This window comes from Juglans microcarpa x Juglans regia, chromosome 6S, assembly GCF_004785595.1.
Source record: "Juglans microcarpa x Juglans regia isolate MS1-56 chromosome 6S, Jm3101_v1.0, whole genome shotgun sequence".
Classification (NCBI taxonomy): domain Eukaryota; kingdom Viridiplantae; phylum Streptophyta; class Magnoliopsida; order Fagales; family Juglandaceae; genus Juglans; species Juglans microcarpa x Juglans regia.
The window spans coordinates 21,171,066-21,195,977 of NC_054605.1; the positions used below are offsets into that span (position 1 = coordinate 21,171,066).

General features: G+C 33.6%; 3 protein-coding genes and 1 non-coding gene across 4 annotated transcripts; 3 read left to right on the forward strand and 1 right to left on the reverse strand.

Moving 5' to 3' along the window:
* Nucleotides 1-3,717: 3,717 nt before the first annotated feature.
* LOC121237489 (early nodulin-like protein 1) lies at nt 3,718-4,988 on the forward strand. Its single transcript, XM_041134235.1, has 2 exons — nt 3,718-4,027; nt 4,334-4,988. The coding sequence occupies exons 1-2, from the start codon at nt 3,802-3,804 to the stop codon at nt 4,750-4,752; spliced, it is 645 nt and encodes a 214-aa protein (XP_040990169.1). The 5' UTR covers nt 3,718-3,801; the 3' UTR covers nt 4,753-4,988.
* Nucleotides 4,989-5,823: 835 nt separating this feature from the next.
* Nucleotides 5,824-5,894, forward strand: TRNAG-CCC. The gene has a single exon. It is a non-coding gene; the product is annotated as a tRNA-Gly (tRNA).
* A 1,310-nt stretch (nt 5,895-7,204) lies between these two features.
* On the reverse strand, nt 7,205-8,359 carry LOC121237490 (vascular-related unknown protein 4-like). The gene is made up of 2 exons (XM_041134236.1): nt 7,844-8,359; nt 7,205-7,515 (listed from the first exon to the last, which is right to left on the reverse strand). The coding sequence occupies exons 1-2, from the start codon at nt 8,213-8,215 to the stop codon at nt 7,360-7,362; spliced, it is 528 nt and encodes a 175-aa protein (XP_040990170.1). The 5' UTR covers nt 8,216-8,359; the 3' UTR covers nt 7,205-7,359.
* Nucleotides 8,360-16,937: 8,578 nt separating this feature from the next.
* LOC121237473 (homeobox-leucine zipper protein MERISTEM L1-like) lies at nt 16,938-23,079 on the forward strand. Its single transcript, XM_041134208.1, has 10 exons — nt 16,938-17,350; nt 17,500-17,590; nt 18,093-18,629; nt 18,778-18,882; nt 20,284-20,484; nt 20,582-20,753; nt 20,900-21,177; nt 21,782-21,877; nt 22,023-22,386; nt 22,812-23,079. The coding sequence occupies exons 1-9, from the start codon at nt 17,205-17,207 to the stop codon at nt 22,362-22,364; spliced, it is 1,968 nt and encodes a 655-aa protein (XP_040990142.1). The 5' UTR covers nt 16,938-17,204; the 3' UTR covers nt 22,365-22,386; nt 22,812-23,079.
* Nucleotides 23,080-24,912: the final 1,833 nt, after the last annotated feature.

Below are 24,912 nucleotides of genomic sequence, written 5' to 3' on the forward strand. Positions count from 1 at the left end.
CCACTTTTGTTGTTCTTAGCTATAAAAACAACAGCTGAATTGTTGCAATACATTTTCAATGGTCTAGAGATAGAATCCATAATTCTAAGTCCAGAAATGAAACTTTTAAGCTATACATCATGTGAAGTAGCTTCAAAATAGGAGACGAACTCAGCTTCCATAGTGAAAGTGGCAGTCAAGGTTTGCTTGACACTCATCCAAGATACAGCTCCACTGGCCATCATAAAAAAGTATTCTGATGTTGATTTACATGAATCAAGATAGCCAGCAAACTCAAAATCTGAGTAGCCAATTACTTCTAGATTGTCCATCCGTCTATAAATAAACATGTAGTCTTGGGTTCCTTGAAAGTACTTCATTACTTTCTTTGTAGCTCTCCAGTGGTCTAAACCTAGATCACTCTAATATCATCCCAACATTCCCACAGCAAATGCATTATCATGTCTTGTGCAGACCTGAACATATATTAGGCTTCCGACAGTAGAAGCATATGGAATGTTCTTCATTTGTTCCCTTTCAAAGTTGTTCTTTGGGCATTGATTGAAATTAAACCTATCACCCTTCACAATGAGAGCTATACTTGGTGAACAATCATTCACCCGAAATCTCTCTAAAACTTTATTAATATAGTTTTCTGAGACAGACTCAAGATGCCTCAGAATCTGTCTCTATGGATCTTAATGCCAATGACATAAGATGCCTCACTCATTTCCTTCATATCGAAATTTTTAGAGATGAATTGTTATACCTCATGCAGCAAATCCTTATCATTGGTTGCTAGTAAAATATCATTAACATATAAAATAAGAAACAAATTTTACTTCTACTGACATTCTGGTATATACATTGATCCATAATGTTTTCCACAAAACCGAATGAAGAAATTAAATTATGGAATTTCAAATATCATTGGCGGATACTTGTTTTAAGCCGTATATGGATTTTTTAAGCTTGCAAACAAATTGCTCACCATCACTAGAGGGGAATCCTTCAAGTTGTTTCATATAAATCCCATCTTCTAGATATCCATTAAGAGATGTCGTTTTCACATCCATTTATTACAACTCCAAGTCAAAATGGGTTACTAAAGCCAAAATAACGAGCAATGAATCTTTCTTAGATACATGAGAGAAAGTCTCCATGTAATCGATTCACTCAAAAACTATGTTCCTAGTTTGATCGCTACCACTGATCAAGTCATTTTCACGAAACTTTGCATTTCTTGATTCCACAATCCTAGTGATGTGAGATGGACAATAAAATCTGTAACATTTAGACCTTTCAACATATCCAATGAAATACCCACTAATGATCATTGGGTCTAGCTTCTTCTCTTGTGGATTATAAATTCTCACTTCAAACGGACATCCCTAAAAGCGCATATGCCGCAAACTCGGTTTTCAACATTTCCATAATTCAAATGACGTTTTAGGAACAATAGCCTTGGTTGGAACTCGGTTTAATATATACATTGTCGCCTTAAATGTTTCAGGCCACAAGGATTTAGGAAAATTGGAGCTGCTAAGTATACTTAGCACCATGTCCAATAATGTTCTGTTTCTTCTTTCTGCTACACCATTCTGGTCCAGTGAACTAAGCATGGTGTATTGGGTAACAATTCCATGCTCTTGAAGAAAATTTAAGAATGACCCAAGTGCTTATTCATCCTCTGTGTATCTACTATAATATTATCCACCTCTATTTGATCTTACGATCTTAATTTGCTAGCCGCATTATTTCTCTACTTCAGTCTTAAAGATTTTAAAGGCATTTAATGCTTCATTCTTATTATGAATCATGTAGAGATACATATATTGTAAGTAATTATCTATAAAAGAGATGAAGTATCTCTAACCATGTGAGTTCATGCCTAGACTATATATATCAATATATATGATCTTTAATATGTCCGAACTCCTATTAACACATTTTTTTGACTTGTTGGTCTGCTTTCTTTTTATGGAGTCCACACAAGTCTCAAAATCAATAAAATTCAGAGTATTAAGTACCCTGTATTCATTTACTAATCTTTTAATTCTTTCTATGAAAATATGACCTAATCTCCGGTGTCATAATTTGAGGAATCCTCATTAATAGTACATCTTTTAGTACCATTGTAAACATGCATTGAATCATAAGTGACATTGTTTTGTAAATTAATGCAGTAAAGACCATCAGACAAAGAATCCAAGAGTGATTATCATTCTCATAAGGTTTCTGCAAAGCACCATCAACAAAATAGAGTTTGTTTTTGGCAATAAGAGACATGGACATGGATCTGTTCCATGTGAGAACGTTTATCGCCAGTGAGGGGTTGGGAGATGAGCATCACACCAGGATGATCTCCACTCTAAAGATAATATGGATTCAAATAATCCACAGAAGAATGAACAACAGAAGGGTTAGGGTTTCATTTGATACCATAATAAGAGAAAAACCGATAGGGAAATCGAGAGAGGGGTTTGGAGAAAATTCTAGAATATCTTCATTGATTTGAATATGTATTTACACAAAGTGTTTATATAATAGGGTAAAAACTAACTAAAGCACATGCTAGCTTACAGTGCACGTGAGCGTAGATGATTTAAATAAAAACTTATACAATATATGATAATAGAGGCAGCCATTTTCAACTCTCAGCTTATCCTATATATCCTTCCTCCTTTTTGCCTTGCTATGAATAATAACTAAAGTCACCATCTTAAAGATCATTTATAGACGTGTACGACAAAAGATTAACCCATACGCATGAAGCCTACGTACGTACCATAAGGATCTAGGTCAACAGAACTATTCCCAATCCAACTGAAAATATTGCCAGATCGACATATTCCCAATTAATGCGGCATATATGCTTCTCACTTCTGTCTTCCTTAAATTTGTCTCTCATTATTCACCCTTCTTAGTTTGCCATACGTGGATGGATAAGGGTTAAACGCACGAAAAGGGCAGCTCATGAGCCATAAGGTCCTAGATTTATGTGGAAAGGCAATACAGATAGACATGCCACTAAGGCCGGCAAGGTGCATATATTCCACAGACGTTGCTTTTAGCACTTTTATATAAATTAACTCAGTGCATGATATATATATATATATATATATATATATATATTTCAATTAAGAAATTGGTTGGAACGTTAAAACGTGATCGGATGACATATAATCCATTACATGCCGGCCTTGGAGAGAAAAGAAAATGTGTAGTACTGCATATTGGATCATGTGGCATAAATTTGATTAACCCAAGCGTCAGTAGTAGAGAATAAGCTAGCTGATCATGATAGAAACTATATATATTTTTAGCAAAATCATAAGCTGTATATATATATATATAGCTGTTAATAAATTAATTGGGTACTCATGTCCTCTTCGATCTTTACAAATAAATAAATAAATAAATAGGCTGTAGCTCTTGAGCGAATTCCATGAAAGTGGTGCGAAGACAGCTGGGCTTTGCGTGGATGTTCTTCAGATATATGCAGTATTAAGCTTAACCGAGAGCACAAGACATGAATATTCCTGATAATGTTTACGCAAAGTATAAATCCATAGATTAAAAAGTGCCCCAGAACCATCTATCTATCACCATGCATGAACTGCACATATGCTTTGCACCAGAAGTTAAGATATCTAAAGAATAAGTAAAAGTTGCAAAAGCTTCTCTGACACAAATTGTAAAGTTCGACGCAACTTGGCCTACAAAAACCTCGATCCCCAAACCATTCCTGTCACCCCTTTAGCTCCACCTAAGTTTGAGATTTCAGTTTTTTGGCAAAAACAAAGTCATTTTGAGATTTGAATGCTTTTCTCTTTGACAATGGCTGACAACATTTTCCCTTCAAATAACAAAAAGAGAGCATTGCATGTTGCGGGCCTCGTTTGTCTCATGCTGTTGATGCAGATGGGAGATGCGACTCAGTTCAAAGTTGGAGGCTCCAAGGGCTGGACTGTTCCAACTGATCCTAATGAAGTCCACTATAATCAATGGGCAGAAAAAAACCGGTTTCAAATTGGAGACTCCCTACGTAAGTTGTTGTTCAATTCTAAGCTTCCTTCATTTTGAGAGTATTAAGCTCAATCCACAAGTAAAGTTAGATCAGCTTTAATCTTTGTTTAACTTCCTTCCGGCCGGGAACTTTTTTGCTAGCTGTCGAATCGATTATTCAGCATAATGAATAATCTTTATTCTTTAAAAGCTGCATAAATCGGTATAAGAACTGCATGCATGCATGATATCAAGATTAATTGCGGATAAAGAACAAATTTAGCATTTTATCAATTCTTTTAAATAACTTGCATTAAATTTAACAACTGTATTAATACACTTGCAGTGTTCGTGTATCCACCTGACCAAGACTCAGTGCTTCACGTAAAAGAGGAAGACTACATCAATTGCAACACTGAAGCTCCCATCGAAAAATTCTCCGATGGCAATACTGTCGTCAAGCTAAGCCAATCTGGGCCTTTCTACTTCGTAAGCGGCAACAAAGATCACTGTCTCAAAAATGAAAAATTCGTGGTGATTGTGCTGGCAGATAGAAGCAACCAAACAAGGACAGGTTCTCCAGCTCCAGCACCCGCCGGTGAAGAGTCTCCGTCGCCACCCGCCGGGACAGTGGAAATAAACCCCTCTCCAGCTCCTGTCAGTGAACCTCCTCCTCCAAGTGGAGCTTCTTCAATCTCAATTAGCTCTATCAGTTCCCTTGGAGCATTCACTGCTTCATCTCTTCTTCTATTATTCTCTGCATGAATATGTTTGCATAATTGAGTTGACTTTTTTTCCTCTTTTTTTTTTTTTTTTGTAATCTCCATTGATTTTCGTACAGACCTTGAGCTCAGTGATTTCAACTGGGTTTTCAAAGGTTGAATGGCTTGTTGTATAGTTGAGAAATAAGCTGACAGTGAAATGCTAGTTGGTGTGTTTGATAAAAGAACATTTGTACGTACATAAGGAAATAAATGGATTTGTACACTGTGAATGCTCAATTTGGAGTTTTGCATTTGTACATACATTTGATCAAGCTGCTGTGGGCTGTGTACTCTTACTCTTCAGTTAATTGACGGGATCCCCATGTTATCATCTCTGTTTTTAACTATTTGAAAAACAGAATGGGGAGTGAAGCCTCATAGACACAGTCAGATTCAAAGATGTTATGCAGTGAAACTTCATTATTTCGATCTGAATCATGATATCAAATACAACAAAGGAATATAATAAGAGATAAAAAGAGTCCACAAATTTATCTCCACAATGATAATTCTCAATGGTGGAGACCGCAAAACTTGAGCCAATTAGGCAGCAATGGAACAACTTCACTTCCAGAAAACCAGGCTAATAACAGCACAAAAACTACAATCTGTAAAAGAGGAAATCAAATTCAAACAAGAAGTATTACAGCTTGAAAGAGATTTTATAAAAGTAAATCCACAAACTGACATAGTTTGATATGATTTGTTAAATTGTAAAACTACTTTTATAATAAATTAAATTTAGCATATAATATAAAATCTTGTCAGTTTCTTTTGTCGAATCTTTTTATAGTTAAATCATTTTTCTTAACTAAATGTTCTGCTCCAAGGAAATCAGCAATAATTTAACAAGGAAGTTACTCAAGATTGTTGCTTGGAATACTCGAAAGTACAAAGGGTTTTTTAATATTTGTTAAAAGTTCGAGAACTTACCACCATCGATCAGTTTTGATGCTGAAAAAGCGAACAATTATAGGAGCGATCTCTGGCACGCTCTGCTCTTTACCTAGCCTGTAAAGATTTGTAAAAAACACCTTTAAAATCTAAAACCTAAGAGCGAAATCCTCAACAAGCGCATCTAGTGTAGTGGTATCATAGTACCCTCCCACGGTACTGACCGGGGTTCGATTCCCCGGATGCGCATTATTTTGTTTTCGTTCCTAATTTAAGTTATATTTTTTTTTTCTAACTTAGGTTAGGTTAGGTTTGAATGGTGAATTGAGTTGAGTTGAGTTGAAAATTAAAAATTAAATAAAATATTATTATTATTTTAAGATTTTAAAAAAATTAAATTATTTATTATATTTTATTTAGAAATTTTAAAAAATTATAATAATTATATAAGATGAATTGAGATTAACTCATTTGATTACACAGTTCAGATGAGATGAATGTTTTGTTGAAAGTTGAATAAAATATTTTTATAATAAAAATTTTTAATATTATTTTTATTTTAAGATTTGAAAAAGTTAAATTATTTAGTATATTTTATATAAAAATTTTAAAAAATTTAATAATTATATAAGATGAATTGAGCTTAACTCATATGATTACATAGTTCAGATGAGATAAATATTTTGTTGAAAGTTAAATAAAATATTTTTATAATAAAAATTTTTAATATTATTTTTATTTTAAAATTTAAAAAAGTTAAATTATTTAATATATTTTATATAAAAATTTAAAAAAATTATAATAATTATATAAAATAAAATAAGATGAGAGAGATTAATTTTATATAACCAAATCAGTATAAACTCAAATCTCAAATCTAAACAATTATTTTGTTTTCGTACCTAATTTGAGTTAATGCTGACCTGTACTGAACAGCCTAAACATTCGAAAATGCTTGGAAGTCCCCTTAACCTGTTTACTGTTTAGAGATAACAAAAAGTGCCGTTTTGTCTTTTTTAGACTGCCAAACATCGTATCCATCCTCCTAATTAATTTCGGAATTAAATCTTTTAAGTACAGTCTACTGATCATCTCTACCTTAAACAATTTTATATACGCCCGAAAAAAAAAGAGCTGTTTTGTCTCTTATAACATGAGTACTTGACCGAATCCTCGTGCCGGCCCAAAGCAGCTTGAAGAATATCTCTTTCTTTAATTTTTTTTTTTTCTTTTAAAATTAGATGTGGAGACGATAATATTTAGACTAGCAAGCTCTTGTGGTGATGCGTTGTTCGTATTGTAGGAAATGAGTTTGTTTTATTTCTGTATCATTTAATTATAATATATGAGTTTGTTTTATATAAAAAAACAGTTCTTAATTTCTGTTTTTGCATAGACAATCATCACAAGAAAAAACTTATCTCAATTATATATTTTTGATAAAAAATAATTATTTTCTATCAAAATGAGTAAATTATTATGATAAATAATCTTTTTCATAAAAAATCATTTGTCACCAATAATTATTTTTTTTACAGTGTAATTAATGGATCTCAAAATAAGTAATAATGTCACTCAATTTGATTACATACAACGTACAACATCTAGCTGATCAGCATGATATATGTATATATGCTTTTGTTCGTGCACAGATCAGATCACAGAGAGAGATGCATTGATATATATTGTACAGATCATCATGAGGAAACTGGAATCATCCAAAATAGTTCATTATCCTTGACAGAGGAGCTAAGCAAAGGCCCGGCCTCTTCTTCAATATTTCTGCGCAGTCGCAACAATCTCTTTCAACAAAACCCACTACTTCAGTTGATCTCTCATCTATCTTTACTGAAATGCGGACAGCTTTCTCCTGTTGAAAACAAATTACAAATTAAAGGACCAGCTAGCTAATTGTTAGGTAATGTACATGAAATCATTCATCACGGCCACGGGCCACCAAATTAAGAAGAAGAAGAAGAAGAAGAAGAAGAAGTTTTATTTTTTCCCGGAGAATTAATATGCGAGTATGAAATTAAAAGATTTATTCATGATCATATATATATATAGTACATATATACCTATTGAAATCCTGATAAATAATAATAATAATCATCGTTTATTAATTCTTATTCCCACTAAGATTAATAAAGAATTAATCTGACTATGAAAAAGAGAATATGAGATCAAACAAATCAGACCTCGGCCGGAGTGGTACTGTTCAAATTTGGAGAACTAGCAGTATCTTCTAAAGCATCGTGATCATCTACCAAAGCTCCTTTTGTTTTCCTCTTCTTGAAGCTCGATCTGTTGCTACTTTTAACCATAGACAAGCTTCCACCTTGTTCACTTCTATCAGACCTTTTTCCGGCCAAAGAATTATTAGCAGCATCAGAAACCAGAGAAGAGTTTTCAAAACCAGACGAGCAATAACTGTATTGTTCTCTGCTGTTTTTGACTGAGAAATCGTCCAAGTACATAGTCCAACCACTCTCCTCTGGAGATTCAGAGGCACTTCTTTGATCAGAACAAATGGAAGTACACTTGTTCATAGAGTTCGTTGAATTTTCCATCCAAAAAGCAATAGAAGATGGAAGAAAGGATGAATCATGAGGTTGTTTTGGAAGCCGGTTTGAGAGAGCCCTCTAATTAGGACGCATATATAGAGATAAATAAAATAACAAAGTATTGAGAATGTTGAAGCATATGATCCATTTAATTAGAATATTCTTGTGGGTCATATATAGGAAGTTGGGGAAGTTAAACTTAGATGCTAGAGAGAGAGAGAGAGAGAGAGAGAGAGAGGTTTGACATTTGCAGTACTTAAAAGTGATCGCTTTGGACCAGTTCTATGGTGATTTATTTGTTTGTCTCCTGAGATAATTTGTTACTCCTCCATTACATATTCCACTCGAGATCCGATGGTTTCAGTACAATGATTTAGCCGCCTAGGTTGCACAAAATGTATGATCTTCTTTTCCAACAAGGTTCCATTCTCCCTATTCAAAGATCATGACCTCTACTATATCTTCTTAATTGCGGCCTTCGAACCAAGGCTATATGTCATATATATATAGTTTTTGGCAATCTAATGAAACCCGTAAAGAGATATTATAAAAGTAAACTCACAATCTAACATAATTAATTCATATGATACGTTAAATTTAATTTATAATAAAATTAATTTTATAATTTAACGTATCACATAAAAGTATCAAGACAGTTTAAAAATTTATTTTTATAAAATCCTTTTGTAAGTAAAATTACCGGTTATCACCTTTCCATATCCCTTTTTTCTCTCTCTCAAAAGTCAAAAATATAAATCTTTCTCTTGTTGATTTGTCAGCCATGCCCCAAAGTACCCACCATTAATATATAATGGACAGTTCTACAAAGAGAGAGAGAGAGATAGGCGCAGTACCATTAAATATTGTTGACGATAAATGACAATAAAATATATTTTTTGAGTCAATTTATCGATTGGACCAGACAACTACTATTACTTTGTGGAATGAGACTATCTCTCAAACATTTAAGAAAAGTTTATAACTAGCTAGCCGCCCCACATTTCGTTCAAAAGGACGTGCATGTGGAAATTAGAAACTAATTAGCCACCCCTCCATTTTCTAGGAATCGGTCCTTTTCAGAACAAACTAATTGCATTTGGCCATCAAATATATAGGACGAATGGAATTCCATCTAATGTATTGATCAGACTATTGACTTCGATATATATATAGTCCGAACCAAAAGTTGGTTATGTCGATCATGATGGCCTGCTTATAAGCTAGCTTTAATTTGAAACCTACGTTTTTAATCAGTAGTACCTATATTTCGTATTTACTTTTAAATCACGTCAGTTTATAAGTTTATTTTTTTAATATTTATTTGTAGCTAAAACATTTCTCTTCTATTAATTCTCCTATATATTTCACACATGCATGTATCTCACTAGCTCAATTATATAAATATGTATATATACACATGTAAGTTCAAGAAACTATCCTTTAAATCTGGCCCGGACAATCACTCATTTTACAAATTTTATGCTACATTATTAATTAAGAAAAAAGTATACATGCAAATTAAGTATACCATCTTTGAGGCACTAATTTCTATATTCATTATTGACTTTGCAGCAGCTAGCAAGCGGAATGACATCAATTCTTAACCTGAAGATTTAGGCAGATTTGATTCTCATTAAAAAATAAATGTAAATCATGTCAAACAAGGCAGGCCTAATAATGCATGAGGTCAAGCATTTAATTCGCTCACGTATATCTAAGATATATGGATGTTAACCTAAAAAGTGGCCGGGTGCACGCCTTATCATATGCATGCTCCCTGGCCTGCATGCTCTATTTAAGTCATGATCAGAAATTCATAGTTTTTTTTTTTTTTTTGTGCGTTATAAGTTTCGTTATTAAAAATAAATAGAAGATAAACTGATAAAGCGGGGTTATATATATTATATATATATGGGACAATATCTCAGACTCTCAGTGTAGTTTCTAATTATTGGTTAATGATCGATATACGGAGAAGTGAATTGAGTTGACCACTTATATTAATATTAAGAAAAATCCCACGTTGGATTATATATAAATCTTTGAACTAAATAATAATAAAATATTATTATTTTTAATTTTTTTTCTTAAAATTATTATTATTATTTTATATATTTTATATATTTTACAATTAGCACCATGTGCTCAAAAATATAAATTCTATATATTTAAATATTACAAATTTCATATATCAAAATGCTCAATTTTATCAATAAATATTATTAACATGTACTAAAAAACACTTTGTTTGATCATTAACTTAATACAAATTTTATATATCAAAATCATTTTAATACAAATTCCATAAAGTTGATTTTAATAGATATATAGGAGAGAGAAAAAACATTAAAAATAATATTTGGAAAGTGAATAGTGCTTCTTCAACTATTCATAGTTTTGTAAAAATTTAAAGATGCATAAATCAATATAGATAAATTTAAAGATATATTATGCAACTCTGAAAATGAAAATAAAGATGAATAAGTCATTGATAGTGCTCTTTAATAGAGCCGGCTGCAAGCTAACGTATAGTACTATTAATACGTACGCATGATTTTTGTCATGGTTAGGGAAGACTCGAGAGGTATGGCTAGCTCTTTCAAGGTTCAATGTCATTATCTGCAGGGCTAAGAGCATTCTGCAAGAAATGGGACATTAATGGCATATAATTCATACACGTAAGCCTTAATTAGTGCTTGTCAATACATGGCATGATTAAGTGCGAAAGTTGCACGCAGACAATCATGAGTCTCCGAACTTCTAATTTTTGAATTGTTCATGATGATGATGATCAGAAGAAAACTGATGTTAATTTGAATAAGACCAATCTTTTAGACTAGCTTTGGCGCCCTTTAATTTAATTTCTTAGATTATAGCTTAATTTAAGATTGTTTACTTCCAATAATACGTACCAAAAAATTTTAATCTTAGGATCTTAATTACTCACTTTGTAAGGGGGTTTTTCCCCTCTCGGCCCACAAGGGGTCACTAGGAAGTAGGCCCGAGAGCCCAACCAAGACCAACGAGTCTCTCCTAAAAGGAGTCAGTGAGCCTCTGCAGAATACTCTGCTCATGAGTGAAACTCATCTCCGAAACAACTCATGCATGGGGAAAGTGGACTGTAGGGTTAGATGGGACTCGCCACCCTGACACCTTTCTGAGGGCACCCTACCCTCTTAAACCTGCACAGACAAGTGGACGGAAGATAGGGAGAACCCTTGATCTCCTGACAGCAAGCATGGATGAGCCTAACAGAGAATGTCCGCAGGGTAAAGCAAGTCAAGAAGTCATGCCGCATTAATGACGCTGCCCCAGAAGCCACACCGCATTAATGACGTCGCCCTAGAAGTCACGCTGCATTAATAGAATTTTTGACAAAGGAACAGTAGAAATGACATAAGTTCCTCAGAGTCAGGAACGGGTGATTCCTACTAGAAACTTAGTATAAAAGCCGATCCTCAGGTACGAAGAACTCTCTCTAATTCCTCTAAGTTTATGCACAAACTACTAAAGAGATATATTGACTTTAGCATCAGAGACTCACCGGCCATCATCAAGACCCCCTATTCTCCGTATTTGCTCAAGGGTGCAGGTGAAAATCCGAAAACCCGAGTTTTTGGAACCAGACCCAAAAGTGTGCAAAATACTACATTAACACATTTGCTTCACTAAGGTTTACAAATACATTGAAGAGAAATTAAAGAAAAGAAGAAGAAGAAGAAACTCTCACCTGGCTGCGCAGCTTCCTATATATGTTTTCATCATAATCAATACACGGAAATTCTTATCATGTAGGAAGAATTAACAGATCATAAAAACTTGAGGAGTATCTTTTTACATTAATAGGAAAAATGGCAAGATATATAATTTATCATAATAGTTTAGTATATTTTTTTGAGAATTAAATATGTCAATTACAATACATAGGTTTAGGTTCCACGTACTGCTAGCTCCGGCCTGACATGACATGAAAGATCGATACTGGAATAAGTCATGAATAACTTGGTCGAGAGTGATTTGAAAGTTTTGCATGCAAACCTTTAGGTAAAAGAGTGTGCTTTGAAGTTGTGCTCGTTTACATTGATAATCTGAGTCGATCAAATTAGGCGGTCAAATTTGGAGAGAGAAAAATAACATGATGCGGCCAGGCTCTTTAGGATTTAATACTACTAATATATATATATATATATATATATATAGATATAAATCTTGGAACGGGATCATATATTTTCATTTCTAGTGAAATATGCCAATTATATGTTGTCTTTTTTTTTTAAATATATTTGTGAATTTGATTCACAAACCATTATAGAAAACATGCATTAAATGGAATAAAACAACCCAAAAAAAAAAAAACAAAAATAATTAATGAAATCAATTCCACTGCATTCGAGTTTGGCCACATATAACTTATCCGCATTCAGGCCTACATATTAATTAATAAATAGATGCAGCTAATTTCCACCAGAGATTGAAAAAAAAGGCAATGGATGCAACAACTAAGAAATAAATATTCGATGACTTGCAGCTTGGTGTACGTATATACGTATACGTTGATGAATTGGGCCTCGGCTAGTACTTCAATGGTGCTTATAATAATTCATCATGCATGTGTTGGTATCTTCCTGATCGATCTCGTTATATATCATGTCACTGCATGTTTGGCTGCATGCTTATGGTACCTTCATATTGATTATTGCGCTAGCTATGCTTTTTGCTTAAAAGCCTTAATTTGTCATCGGCGGAGACCAGCAGTAATGGCTTTGGATATGAGATATGAAGATAAAAAATATTCAGTACCATGATCAATACGGTTTTTTTTTTTTTTTAATCTTTGTACTAAACTGAGTTTTGATCATCTTAAAGAATGTTTGAATTAAAAGAGGAACTTCAAACTTATTCTTGAAAAGATAAATCCAAGTAGCGCTAGTGCAATCATCAACAATTGTTAAAAAAAATTGTAACCTTCAATAGTAGGGATTGAAAAGAGACCCCAAACATTACAATGAACAAGGTCAAAAGGTGAGTCAGAGAGATTGTTATTATTTGGGAAATGCAACTTTCTTTGTTTGGCTAGTGGACAAACAATGCAAGGGTCATCAGACAACCAAATTAGGCACAATTTTATTCAAGAAATACATTTTTGAAATAGATGGATGTCCTAATCGATTATGCCAAAGGTGAAACAATGAACATTTAGACAAAGCAAAACAGGCATTTGATAACAAAGTAGCATTGTTATTACAATGTTTATTGTGAAAAAAAATAATGGCAAATGAGGGTTGAGAAAAGTCCCTAGTTGTTGCAAGATATAGAGTCCTCCTTGTTGTCTACCCACTCCAATCAACCTTGAGGTGGTCAGGTCCTGAATTAAGCAAATGTCAAAAGAAAAAAGACAACAAGTGAGAGATTTGGTGAGTTTACTAACAGAAATCAATTTAAAAGTAAAGGTAGGTACACAAAGAACATATTTAAGAACAAGATGTTCAAAAAGATGAATAGTGACAATATGTATAGCAAGAACACATTGACCATTTGGTAATCTGATAGAAGTGTTTAGAACAAGAATGACATTTGTAAAAGAATCAATTGAGGAGACCATATGGTCTGCAACCCTCGTATCAAGTATCCAACTAGAATTAAAAGGATTAAATGAAGTATGTCTATTAGAGTTAAAAACAAAATGTTTAGATGAAAAAATACCAGAAAAAGAATGAGCTACAACATTCATCACATGGCTAGAATCATTCATCACATACCAGAAAATGTTTAGAAGAAGCTACAACATTCATCACATGGCTAGAATCATCATACTTATGCTGAGGTCTGAGGATTGAGAGTGAGCATAGACAACAATTGCTAATATTATGCCTCAGTCAAGGAGAATGGAGATGCTGCTAAAGAATTATCACTAAGGATAACTTGGTTGGCCATGTACTACTGCCGCGGCTTTTGCTTGTACCCCGGAGGAAAACCATGGAGTTTGTAACTTTTCTCAACAATATGATCAGTTATTCCACAATACTTGCAAATTGGTCTATCTTTCTTAGAAAAGGTTTTACAGATCTCGAAGTATCAGAGTTAGCAACAAAAGTATGAGCATCAGCAAGATGAGGAGTAACAAAAATTTATCTCTGTTGCTCTTCCTGAAAAACAAGAGAAAAAATCTAGTTAATCAGTGGCAAGGGCTCCATCAACAAAATTTGAGTCCTAGTCAAAGCAAAAGATTCATTAAGTCCCATAAGGAACTGTAAAATACGCTCATGTTGAATATAAGAATTCAACATATTCACAGCACCACAAGAACACATAGGAATTGGTTTGTAATTAACCAATTCATCCCAAAGAGCCTCTAATCGAGTGAAATAAGCACTAACAGAAAGTTGTCCGAGACAAGGTCGAATTCGATTTCTGGATTTGAAAAATCTGAGATCCATTCTTTTGCGAGAATCGCTCCTTTAAATCGGTCCAAATCTTAAAAACAGTGGTAACATACAATACACTAGCAGCGATTTCAGAAGAAATTGAGTCAAGTAACCAAGAAATGACCATATTATTACAACGTAACCATGAAGAATTGGTGGAGTCTGGTTTAAGAATCGTACCATCCACAAACCCGAACTTATTTTTTGCAGAAAGGGCCATAGTCATCAAACGAGACTAGGTGTGATAGTTGTCTCCAAGCAAGAGTTCCGTGACCAAAACAATGCCAGGGTTATCGCTGGGTTGGAGGAAGAAGGGACTCGCAACATGATCTTGAGAAGAAGAAGAATTTAGAACAGCTGTTGCCATGAGGGAGAAGAGAAAAAGCAAACCCTAAAAAAAGTATGATACCATATCAAGAATAGGAAACTAGAAGGTTCTTGTATTGATGAATACCTAAACTACCCAAATGTCCAAGTGAGTAAAAATAAAACTAATACAATTATTTATACTAAGAGCTAAATAAACCAGCCAAAGTAAATACAAATGAAATGCAAAGTATAAAATAAAATACAAATACATGAAATGTAAAAAACTATTTTACATCTTAATAATTTCTTTTAGATTTCTCTGACAAATCATCTGGATTCTGGATGTCATGGAAACGAACGAAATTACATTATGTAACCGAACGCAAGAGAATGAATGAAAGCTGGGGGCAGAAGGAAAGAGGTAATAACCTTATACGTACGTCACATTTGAACAATATATATATATATATATATGATGGCCAATCTGAATCCATAATCATCCAAACTAAGCGTTTATTAGATAATTCTACCTTCTGTCCATCGTGCTACCTTGATGCTGTCCTTAGAGTACTAATTGCTTTTTGCAGGTAGCTGTATTTGTTGCAGTTTAATGTCCAGTACCGTGCTGCGTCCTCTTTTGCTCTTCTTCCCTAGCTCGGTACTGTAGCTCATGATAATTTTGCTGCATGTCATTTGATGCTGTCTATTGTACATTAATGTTCTGCTTGTTATCTTGATGGTTTAATTGATGCTGGTGCTCGATCAATGTGCTACATGCACCATCTTGTTGCAAGGCTTTATAAGTAAGGCGGTATATATTTTGTCTGGAAATGTTCTTTGTTGCCACATTCATCTGAACTTTCCCTTTTTGATGGTACTACTACTGCGCATGCTGACTGCTACTGGAGTTCCCTTTGAAGCTATTCTCAGTATATATCTGGCTTCTTTGGTCTAATGTTGGACGTTATATCAAAGAAATTTCTTCGACCGGTTTCCCTTTGATGATGCTGATTGCGTGGTCTGCTCTTGTTGTGACAGTTCATTAATGCCAACTCTTGATAGACTTTTGGAGCCTCTCTGCAGATGGAATACTCGGGGTATTTTTGGAGAATTTGCTGTGTATTGACTTAGGTTTGTACTCAGAAAAGTTCACTCAATATTTCTTTGTGTTTAGCAAAAACACTTTGGGTATTTTTGAGATCCCATTTTTGGTTAATGAGATTTGAATTACCCCCCAAAAAGAGAGAATTCTACAGCTATCTATTTGGCTCTTCTGAGGCAGTACTTATAGTTTTAGTCAAGGTTTAATTACCATATATTAAGATGATAATTAATTGATTCTTAACTACTCCAAAACTTTTCTTTTTTCTTTAAATGGCATTCCTTCGTCAAAATAATTATTCTATCAATAAAATTGGGGAATAAGTCATCTTTTAAAATAATATAATCAATTGGTTAACAATATTTTTTCGGCACAAAAAGCTTTATTTTGGAGGATCGACATTCATATATATATCAAATGAGAGATGCTACAGTAGTGCTACTCATCATCTCACACCACATACTATATATTTTAATATTATGTTTTTTATCAAATTCATGTATACTTAGATTTTGAATTGGGAATGTTCGAAATTAATATATTTGGTCTCGTGAAAGAGACCAAAAGGGGAAAAAAAAAACCAGACGCCTACGAAAATTCCTTGCTTTGAAATTAAAGGTATTATAATTATATATATATATATATAATATATATATACACACACATATGAAGCCCGCACTCTCACCAAGTAAAAGTGAGCGAGCGATAAAATCTTGGTCCTTGTACGACCCCCTAAAACCTACCAATCACGGAGAAGCAAACAGCCGCGTAGGGTCTCAGGTGCCTTTCACCTGGCAGTGCACTCAGCCCAACAAGTGCAAAACCCTGAGTACTCTTATAATTAAGTACTTCCATCAAATATTGCCAAACCCTCCTTGGTATGCACGAGAGAGAGAGAGAGAGATACGTTACAATATTGATCATTATCATCTGTATGAACAGAATCTAACCTGACTTTTTTTCTTGATTTTCTCTTTTTTTTGGAATTTTTTTGTGTTTATTCTTCATGTATTTTTTTTGGGTGTACTCTTGTCGATCATGTAATTGATCCTTTTTTTTTTTCTTTTCATTTCAAGTAGTTTATGTCGATGTTTTCAAGATAAGATTACAAATGATAATGCAGATTATACGTATTTCTACATGTTACAGCTAACTGAAAATGGATGGGTCTGGACTGTCTGGTAGTGATGATACCCGGAAGACCGATGACAATGACTCCATGAATGTTACGGAGCATGAGAACACTGATTCTGAGACGGATAGTGATAGTACCGACAGCAGTGCTCATGATCTTGAAGATTTGAAGTAGGTCTTTTACAATTTATGGAGATGGAGATCAACATCTTGCACGTGTTTAATTGATATATATTGTTGTGTGTGTTTTTTTAATGTTGCGGGCATCGTCTTATTGTAAATTATTTGATTCTAAAGGCTTTAGGGTTTTTGGTATACAGTGATGTGGAAGAGTCTCCACTAATTTCAAGAGAGAAGATCATGGAGGTTGAAGGCGGCCAATTAGGGTTTGAGCCTTATGAGATTTCAAAGGTAAATTGGGCTTATATATAATTATAACTAGCCTAAGCAGTCTTTAAAGAGAACCCTAAAACCAAAACCTCGATTTTATAAACATGGATCTACTGTAGAAGTCCCTTGAAACTAGTATATATTGGCATATTCCCAATGGGGAAAAACCCTAACCTGGAATTCTAATTAAGAACTGAAGATGATTAATCAGAAAAGAAGAAAATCAATATATGGTACCTTTTTCAGAATCGTTTTTATCTCTTGTTATAGGTCTGATTTCTTTCTCTGGCTCCCAGCTTTTGATCACTTTCCATGAAACTGTGGGCATGTATCATATATGGCGATCTTGTGTCTACAATTTGATATTCTCATGTTGCATATTGTTAACCTTTTTTCATTTTTTCCTGGTTTTTGGATTTGGTGCAGATTGTGGAATGTTAATTTCTGGATGTCTATCGATCACAAGTTCTTAATTAACATATTCATACTCTTTTTCTTTTATTTAAAGCTGCCCCAATTACAGGAAAATGGCAGCAGTTCACAAAACAATGAAGGTGCTGGCCGCTCCCCTCGACAATCACCTGATCATCAACATTACCACTCAGACTGTGGTTCAAACTCAAATGCTCACATTCAACGAGCAAGTGACCTTCTTATGGCAGTCTCAGTGTCTGCCGAGGAAAACAAGATGAAAATCACTGAGGTTGCTGTTTCAGCCATGGAAGAGTTAGCAAAAAAAGCCCTCGCTGGAGCACCTTTATGGCAGCTCCAAGAAGATGGAAAAACTGAGGTTCTGAGTGACTTAGAATACATGAGGGAATTCGGGCATATTGATGCCACATTGATGGATATAATGAAAATGGTTGAGGTCGGAGAACCCCAACGTCTGCCAATTAGTCTGGACACTAGTACCAATTCCGGGTCTTCGTTTGAAAGTGAATACAGGCCGATTTTGCCTCAGGAATTACTAGGACCAGAACCTCTGCACACTGAAGCTTCACGTAAAACTGGTCTTATTAGAGTAAATCCACTCAGCATTGTTGAATTGCTTATGGATTTGGTAGGTTTTAATTTGTTTTCTCCAGTACTTAAGTTTCATAGGTTTCATGATCAATATATCAAGCTCGTGTATAGCAGTACTATATATATGATCACCAGTGCCCCTGCATGCATATATATAATTCTTTCCCTTGTTTGATAATTATCAGAAACAGTGGTCATCGGTGTTTGCCAATATCGTTTCCAAAGCAGTGATACTTGGAGTCTTATTCTCAAAAGGAATGGAAGGGAACTATGATGGAACGCTACAAGTGGTAACATAAATCTTTTCCCCATTTCAAATGCTTGCATGCATACATAATACATGTATATATATATATATATATATATATATGTATGTATGTATATATATATATATATATATATATATGCAGATCACTACGAGTACTAAATTATGGAGACAGAATCCGTACTTATATACATGACTGCATTTTATAAAATTAAGTCTGTAAAAAAGATTATTATATATATATAGTAGTACTATTGAATTGAGATCTAATATTAGATATATTTGATAAGAGAAATGATATTTACAGTTATAAGGTATCCAAATTTCATACATTTCTTTTAAAAAAAATTGAATAAACCTAAAATCCACACAAAAAAATCATTTTTTAACGTTGGACTCCACTTTTTTTTTTTTCAGAATAAATGCACTAATCAGTTTGCACACCCTAATATTTATCTAGCATTACTCGTTTGATAATTTATAGGTTCTCATACTATGAAAAAAAATGAAAACTGATCAATAAATTTAATGTTGATCGATCTTCTTATATATTACGTACACTCATGCATACTCGATTGTTATGAACTCACTAGGTAGAACTCATTCTTGAAAACTAACTTACAAGAGAATGGTGTCTAGGAGCTTATAAACCACCAATCAATCTCATACTTAGTTGATGTAGGATTGTAACAGCCACCACACTCCACAACTGACGTTTACGGCGGTCTCAGCGTTCACACGGGCTAGCTGTGCGTTAGGTCTTTCCTAGCCTCGGGCGAACATTGTCATGCCGGCATCACCTCTCGTGCCGCACGATTGCAACCATGCCAACATGGACTGTATACGTGAGGTGGTTCTGATACCATTTGTTATGAACCTACTATATTAAACTCACTTTTGAAAACCGACTTACAAGAGAATGATACCTAGAAGCTTATAAACCGTCAACTAATCTCATACTTAGTTGATGTGTTATCGTAACATCGATGTTCTAATAAAGTTCATGACATATCTTGTGCACGCGCACACAGTACATATACATACTCTAACGAAGAAATATCAGCTATATATATATCAACCACTTTATATATAGGCAAGGCGAAGGCGAAACAGAATCTTTACATATATATATGTATGTATGTTCATGTATGTATCAACCGGCTGTTGATGGGAGAGGACATCAATTTTGTATCAGCCATTATCATTATAATTGTTTTCTTATCTTGAAAAGATCGACATCAACCATGCACTTGGAATGTAAAGATTTTTATATACCTTCATTTTTTCTTTCACTCTTGTTAAACTCATTTGCCCACATAATTATGGTTCTTTGTCAATATTAATTTAGCGAAAGCTTTCATTTACCATAATTAGTTTTTAAGAAGATTCAACAGTACTGATAAAAATATTTTTTTTTTCCACACAGATGACAGCGGAATTTCATCTTCCATCTCCACTTGTTCCAGTTCGAAAGAGTTATTTTGCAAGGTACTGTAAACAGCTATATCCTGGAACCTGGGGAGTCGTTGATGTCTCTGTGGAAAACCTATTCCCTACTCCCTCAATAAGATTTAAAAGAAGACCATCAGGCTGCTTAATTACAGAAACGCGAAATGGATTCTCTAAGGTGGGATCACTTTCGTTATATATCTAGCTAGCTAGTTTGGTTCAGTAGCATTCAATGATCTTTTGCTGAGATTTTGATCATGATCTATAAATATTAGGTTATATGGGTTGAACATGTGCAAGTGGACAATGTAGCGGTGCCCAACATTTTTCAGCCACTAGTCACATCTGGTTTTGCATTTGGTGCAACACGTTGGGTTAACACTATTGCTCGACAATATGAACGGTTTGCAGCCCTAATGGCTAGAAGCACCCCAGCTGATTCTGGCGGTAAAAAGCATATATATACACTTTGTTCCTTGCACATGCATCTGTCCATGATTTTAAATCTCCTAATTAATATACTTTACTAATTTATAAGGAGGTTTAAACAATTTAATGATCAAGCTGGCTATTAATTAATTCTTATTGGACAGTACTAATACCACAAGCTGGGAGAACAAGTCTGGTGAAGCTGTCTGAGAGAATGATGAGAAACTTTTGTGCTGATATTAGTGCTTCCACAACAAACATTTGGACGCCATTACGTGTACTTCCTGGTGCTGATCAAGATGTGAGGATCATGACCAAATTCAACGTAGATGATCCTGGAAAGCCTCCTGGTGCTTCGGTTGCTTTTGCTACTTCCATCTGGCTTCCTGGCTCGCCGAAGTTTTTGTTCAATTTCCTTCGTCATGAGAGTACTCGAAGCAAGGTATGCTCAGATTATTAACTAGCCTGTTAATGCCTAGCTACCTCTGGTTTATCATGTTCTCCCCTGCTTGAAATATTATATATGTTTTGGTTCTATGCATGCATGGGTGGAGGAATTTGTCAGTTAATATAATATTAATGGTAGAAACTCCTATGAATTACTTTCTTTAATCATGTGTATGCTTTGAGTACTCAAGAATTCATGGAGACAAAACGCTACCCAATCCCATGCTAATACTAAGTACTAGTAATGATATCTAGAATCCAATCACAAATTATACTAATTAGTATTATCCAATTTAATTATATACCAATGGTTAACTAGGCAGGCCATTAAAATAGCTTACAAGACTTGACTATTTTGTTAATTTAGCTACATGATCTATGCAGCATAAGCCATCATTTTTTATCACTATTGTGGTCTATTTACGTATATTATTATAAATTGCTCCCGAAACAATATTTATTTGTTTATATTTCTTTTCAATTAACATTGTTGCTGATTAATTACTCTGAGTAGTACTCATACACGAACTATAACTATCCTTTCTAACACTAACAATCAATATCATGTTTGTAATGCAAATGATCATATATATATATAGTGGGATATCCTTTCATATGGACACACAATCCGGGAGTTTGCATACGTCGTTAATGGAGAGAATCCAGGAAACCGCACTTCTATAATGCAAGTGATTGTAAGTTTCGCAGAATGAATTAGTCCCCCTTTTTCCTTAAATACCTAGCTACTAGATAATTAATATTCCAATGCACGTACGTACGTTTCAACCAAATTGAATATCCTTGCAGTTTTTCTGAATGTTTCTTAATTATTTGTACTAGTCGTCGCCTGTCCTGTATCTGCAAGAGAGCTACACAGACTCAACAGGCTCCTATGTAGTTTATGCACCACTCGATGCTTGCGCCATTTCTATGGTCTTAAGTGGTGGAAACCCAGATCATGTGGTTATCTTGCCCTCAGGGTTTGCTATACTCCCTGATAAGGCCACATTGGAAGGACAGGACAGTAGTGGGAGTCTTCTGAGTGTTGCTTTCCACATCATTGACCGTGCATCGATGGATGGTTATGTCCCTCCTGAATCAGCACATATCATGTTCAAAATCATCATGGAAACTATCGTCTCTATTAGGGCTGCTCTGACTTCAAATCTACCAAAAAATTGAGCTGCAGCTACAAATAATACTGGTAAGTTCTTAGTCAAAACTTTTCCATTTTCTGATCACTGTACACTCACGACTTGTAATATATATATATAATATCTGAATATTCTTTACTTGAGTTGTAGGGTTTTTTGTTGCCTAGCTAGATGTAATGCTAGGGTTTTGATGTCAAGGTTTGATCTGGTACTTTTTAAGTTTCTTCTTTCAAGGTTTGGATTTGATGCCAATATATATGGCTTCATTTTGTTCGAATATATATGACAAGATTCATCATCACATGGTACTTCTCACTTAATCATGTCCTCCTGATCTCTCCGCCTATTAACCCTACCTGCAAGATAATACGCTGAAACTGCACTACATACATGAGCAAGCTGTAGTTCAATCCCATCAATCTAGCTTACACCAGTTTGGCATTGTGTTTTAACGTCTGATCTGTTGTAGCTGCAGTTACGTACGAAGAACATGCTCGAAGTGGAGCAAACGACAGGAAATATATATGCGCATGCATCTTTTACCATTCCCTTAAGGAAAAGTAGAGGCCGGCCGGGAATATTATAATAATAATAATAATTAATAGCAGCTGATCGCTGCAATATTTAGATACTGAATTTATAGGCTGTTTCATCGATCTTTATAATTTCGTGTTGTATCTGTGTCATGCTGTATAATGCAGTGCTGTTTATGAAAGTACTGCACAAAGCTCGTACTCATGTAATATTTGTTCTAACTTTTATCGGTTTTATGATCTCTAGACTTTTGTGTCATGCTGTATGAAAAAACTCAAAAACGTACATGGCGTGGGTTGTCTCTTGGGCTACTCATTATAATTGTGGTATTTTTTAAGAATTATAGATCAGGCAAGTTAATTATTGCCTATAATAAAAGATTAAGGCTACGTTTGGATAGTGAGAATATCTGAGAAGTGTTGAGAATATTTGTGAATAGTAGTGAAAAAGTAATGAAAAAGTAATAATAGAATAATGAATAGTAAGTAAAAAGTAATGAATAGTAAAAAAATAGGTGAAAACTAATAATAAAGTAAAGAATAGTAGTGAGAGTACTTGAGGTACTCTTGGTATCCAAACGTAGCCTAAAGCATGCATATTGAGTTTTTTGCATATGCATGGAGGTTGACATATCATGTACTCGTTAGCATTCATATTTTGAGGCTATATATATATATATATATATCTGATCATTATTTCAACTTGTTGATATTATATATTTATATAGTAGCTTTTGAATATGTTATTTGCATATTTGTGAATTAACATATATATATATATATATAGTTCGATCGTATTGATCATAAACATCCGTTGATCTATAATATACATACAGCAGAATACAGGATGACTTGTCAATCTCGAATAATTGTCACTTTGTCCTTCTAAACATGACCCAATATTAGAGTCATGCATGTCGTTTGGCAAAACAAGAATTTTCATTTTTTTTTCATCATTTCTCAACTTTTCTTGTGACTAATTCATTCCTAAAACATTACACATATACAACAATTTTTTTTCATTTCAAGTTTTCAAATTTTCATTTAATCATTAGCTCTTTATTACTCAGATATAAAAATTAATATACATTTTACAAGTTTCAAAATAAATTAATAAAATATAAAAATCAATGCACGTAACTTTTTTAAACTTTAAAATAAAAAATATCTTAACAAATTATATTCAATCAACTTTTCAACTTTGTTTATTGTTCTTCACCAACTCAATACAATACTTAATTATTTAAAAAAAATATTTTTATTCAAATTTTTTCGCTCTTTCTTTATCAAAATCTAATATGAAACAATATCTCAAATATTCTTACCGCCCTCTTTATAGTATTTATTTTTATATTTTATTTATAAGCTAGAGAATTGCCCTCTTTATAGTATTTATTTTTGTCACCTCGATGGCCCGATGAGTCATTTAATTTTTATCTGTATTTTTGTCAACTCTGTCATAATTAGTATCACTAGTCAGAGATAGTAAAATTATTCACATCAGTTCATAGGATGTGCTGCGATTAAAAAAAATAAAAATAAAATAATAATATGAAGTGTACTGCAGTTATAGGTTGATACCTAAAATGATTCTTAGAGATATAAGATTCGAAAAATTATTGAATATAAATAATGTGAAATTCTTATTTTATAATAATTGAAATAATACTACAATTATTTATATATGTTAAAATTTAATTGCGTGTCATTCGTGTGTGCGGAAAAAGTATCCGCGTTACACTTGGGATTCGTTTATTTTTAAAGATAAGATGAAATGAGTTGAGATTAAAATTAAAAAATTAAATAAAATATTATTAGAATATATTTTTTAATATTATTTTTATTTTAAAATTTAAAAAAATTAAATTTTTTATTTTATTTTATATAAAATTTTAAAAAAATTATAATAATAAAATAAAATGAGATGAGATGAAATGATATGTTATCGAAAACAAACGACCCCTTAAGTGGCGAGACGGCATTTGTGTCTGCGACAGTTACCGACACTCTTTCAAATCTACGCACATAGCCCCAGCGTAGCCC

Excerpts from the sequence above, each read along its gene's own strand:
- LOC121237473 (XM_041134208.1), top strand. The coding sequence starts at position 17,205 with ATGGATGGGTCTGGACTGTCTGGTAGTGATGATACCCGGAAGACCGAT. Across the intron at positions 17,591-18,092 it reads AGCCTTATGAGATTTCAAAG|GAAAATGGCAGCAGTTCACA; the intron begins GTAAATTGGGCT and ends CCCCAATTACAG. Across the intron at positions 21,878-22,022 it reads CTTCTATAATGCAAGTGATT|TCGTCGCCTGTCCTGTATCT; the intron begins GTAAGTTTCGCA and ends TATTTGTACTAG.
- LOC121237490 (XM_041134236.1), bottom strand. The coding sequence starts at position 8,215 with ATGGAAAATTCAACGAACTCTATGAACAAGTGTACTTCCATTTGTTCT. Across the intron at positions 7,516-7,843 it reads ACAGTACCACTCCGGCCGAG|GAGAAAGCTGTCCGCATTTC; the intron begins GTCTGATTTGTT and ends TGTTTTCAACAG.
- LOC121237489 (XM_041134235.1), top strand. The coding sequence starts at position 3,802 with ATGCTTTTCTCTTTGACAATGGCTGACAACATTTTCCCTTCAAATAAC. Across the intron at positions 4,028-4,333 it reads TCAAATTGGAGACTCCCTAC|TGTTCGTGTATCCACCTGAC; the intron begins GTAAGTTGTTGT and ends ATACACTTGCAG.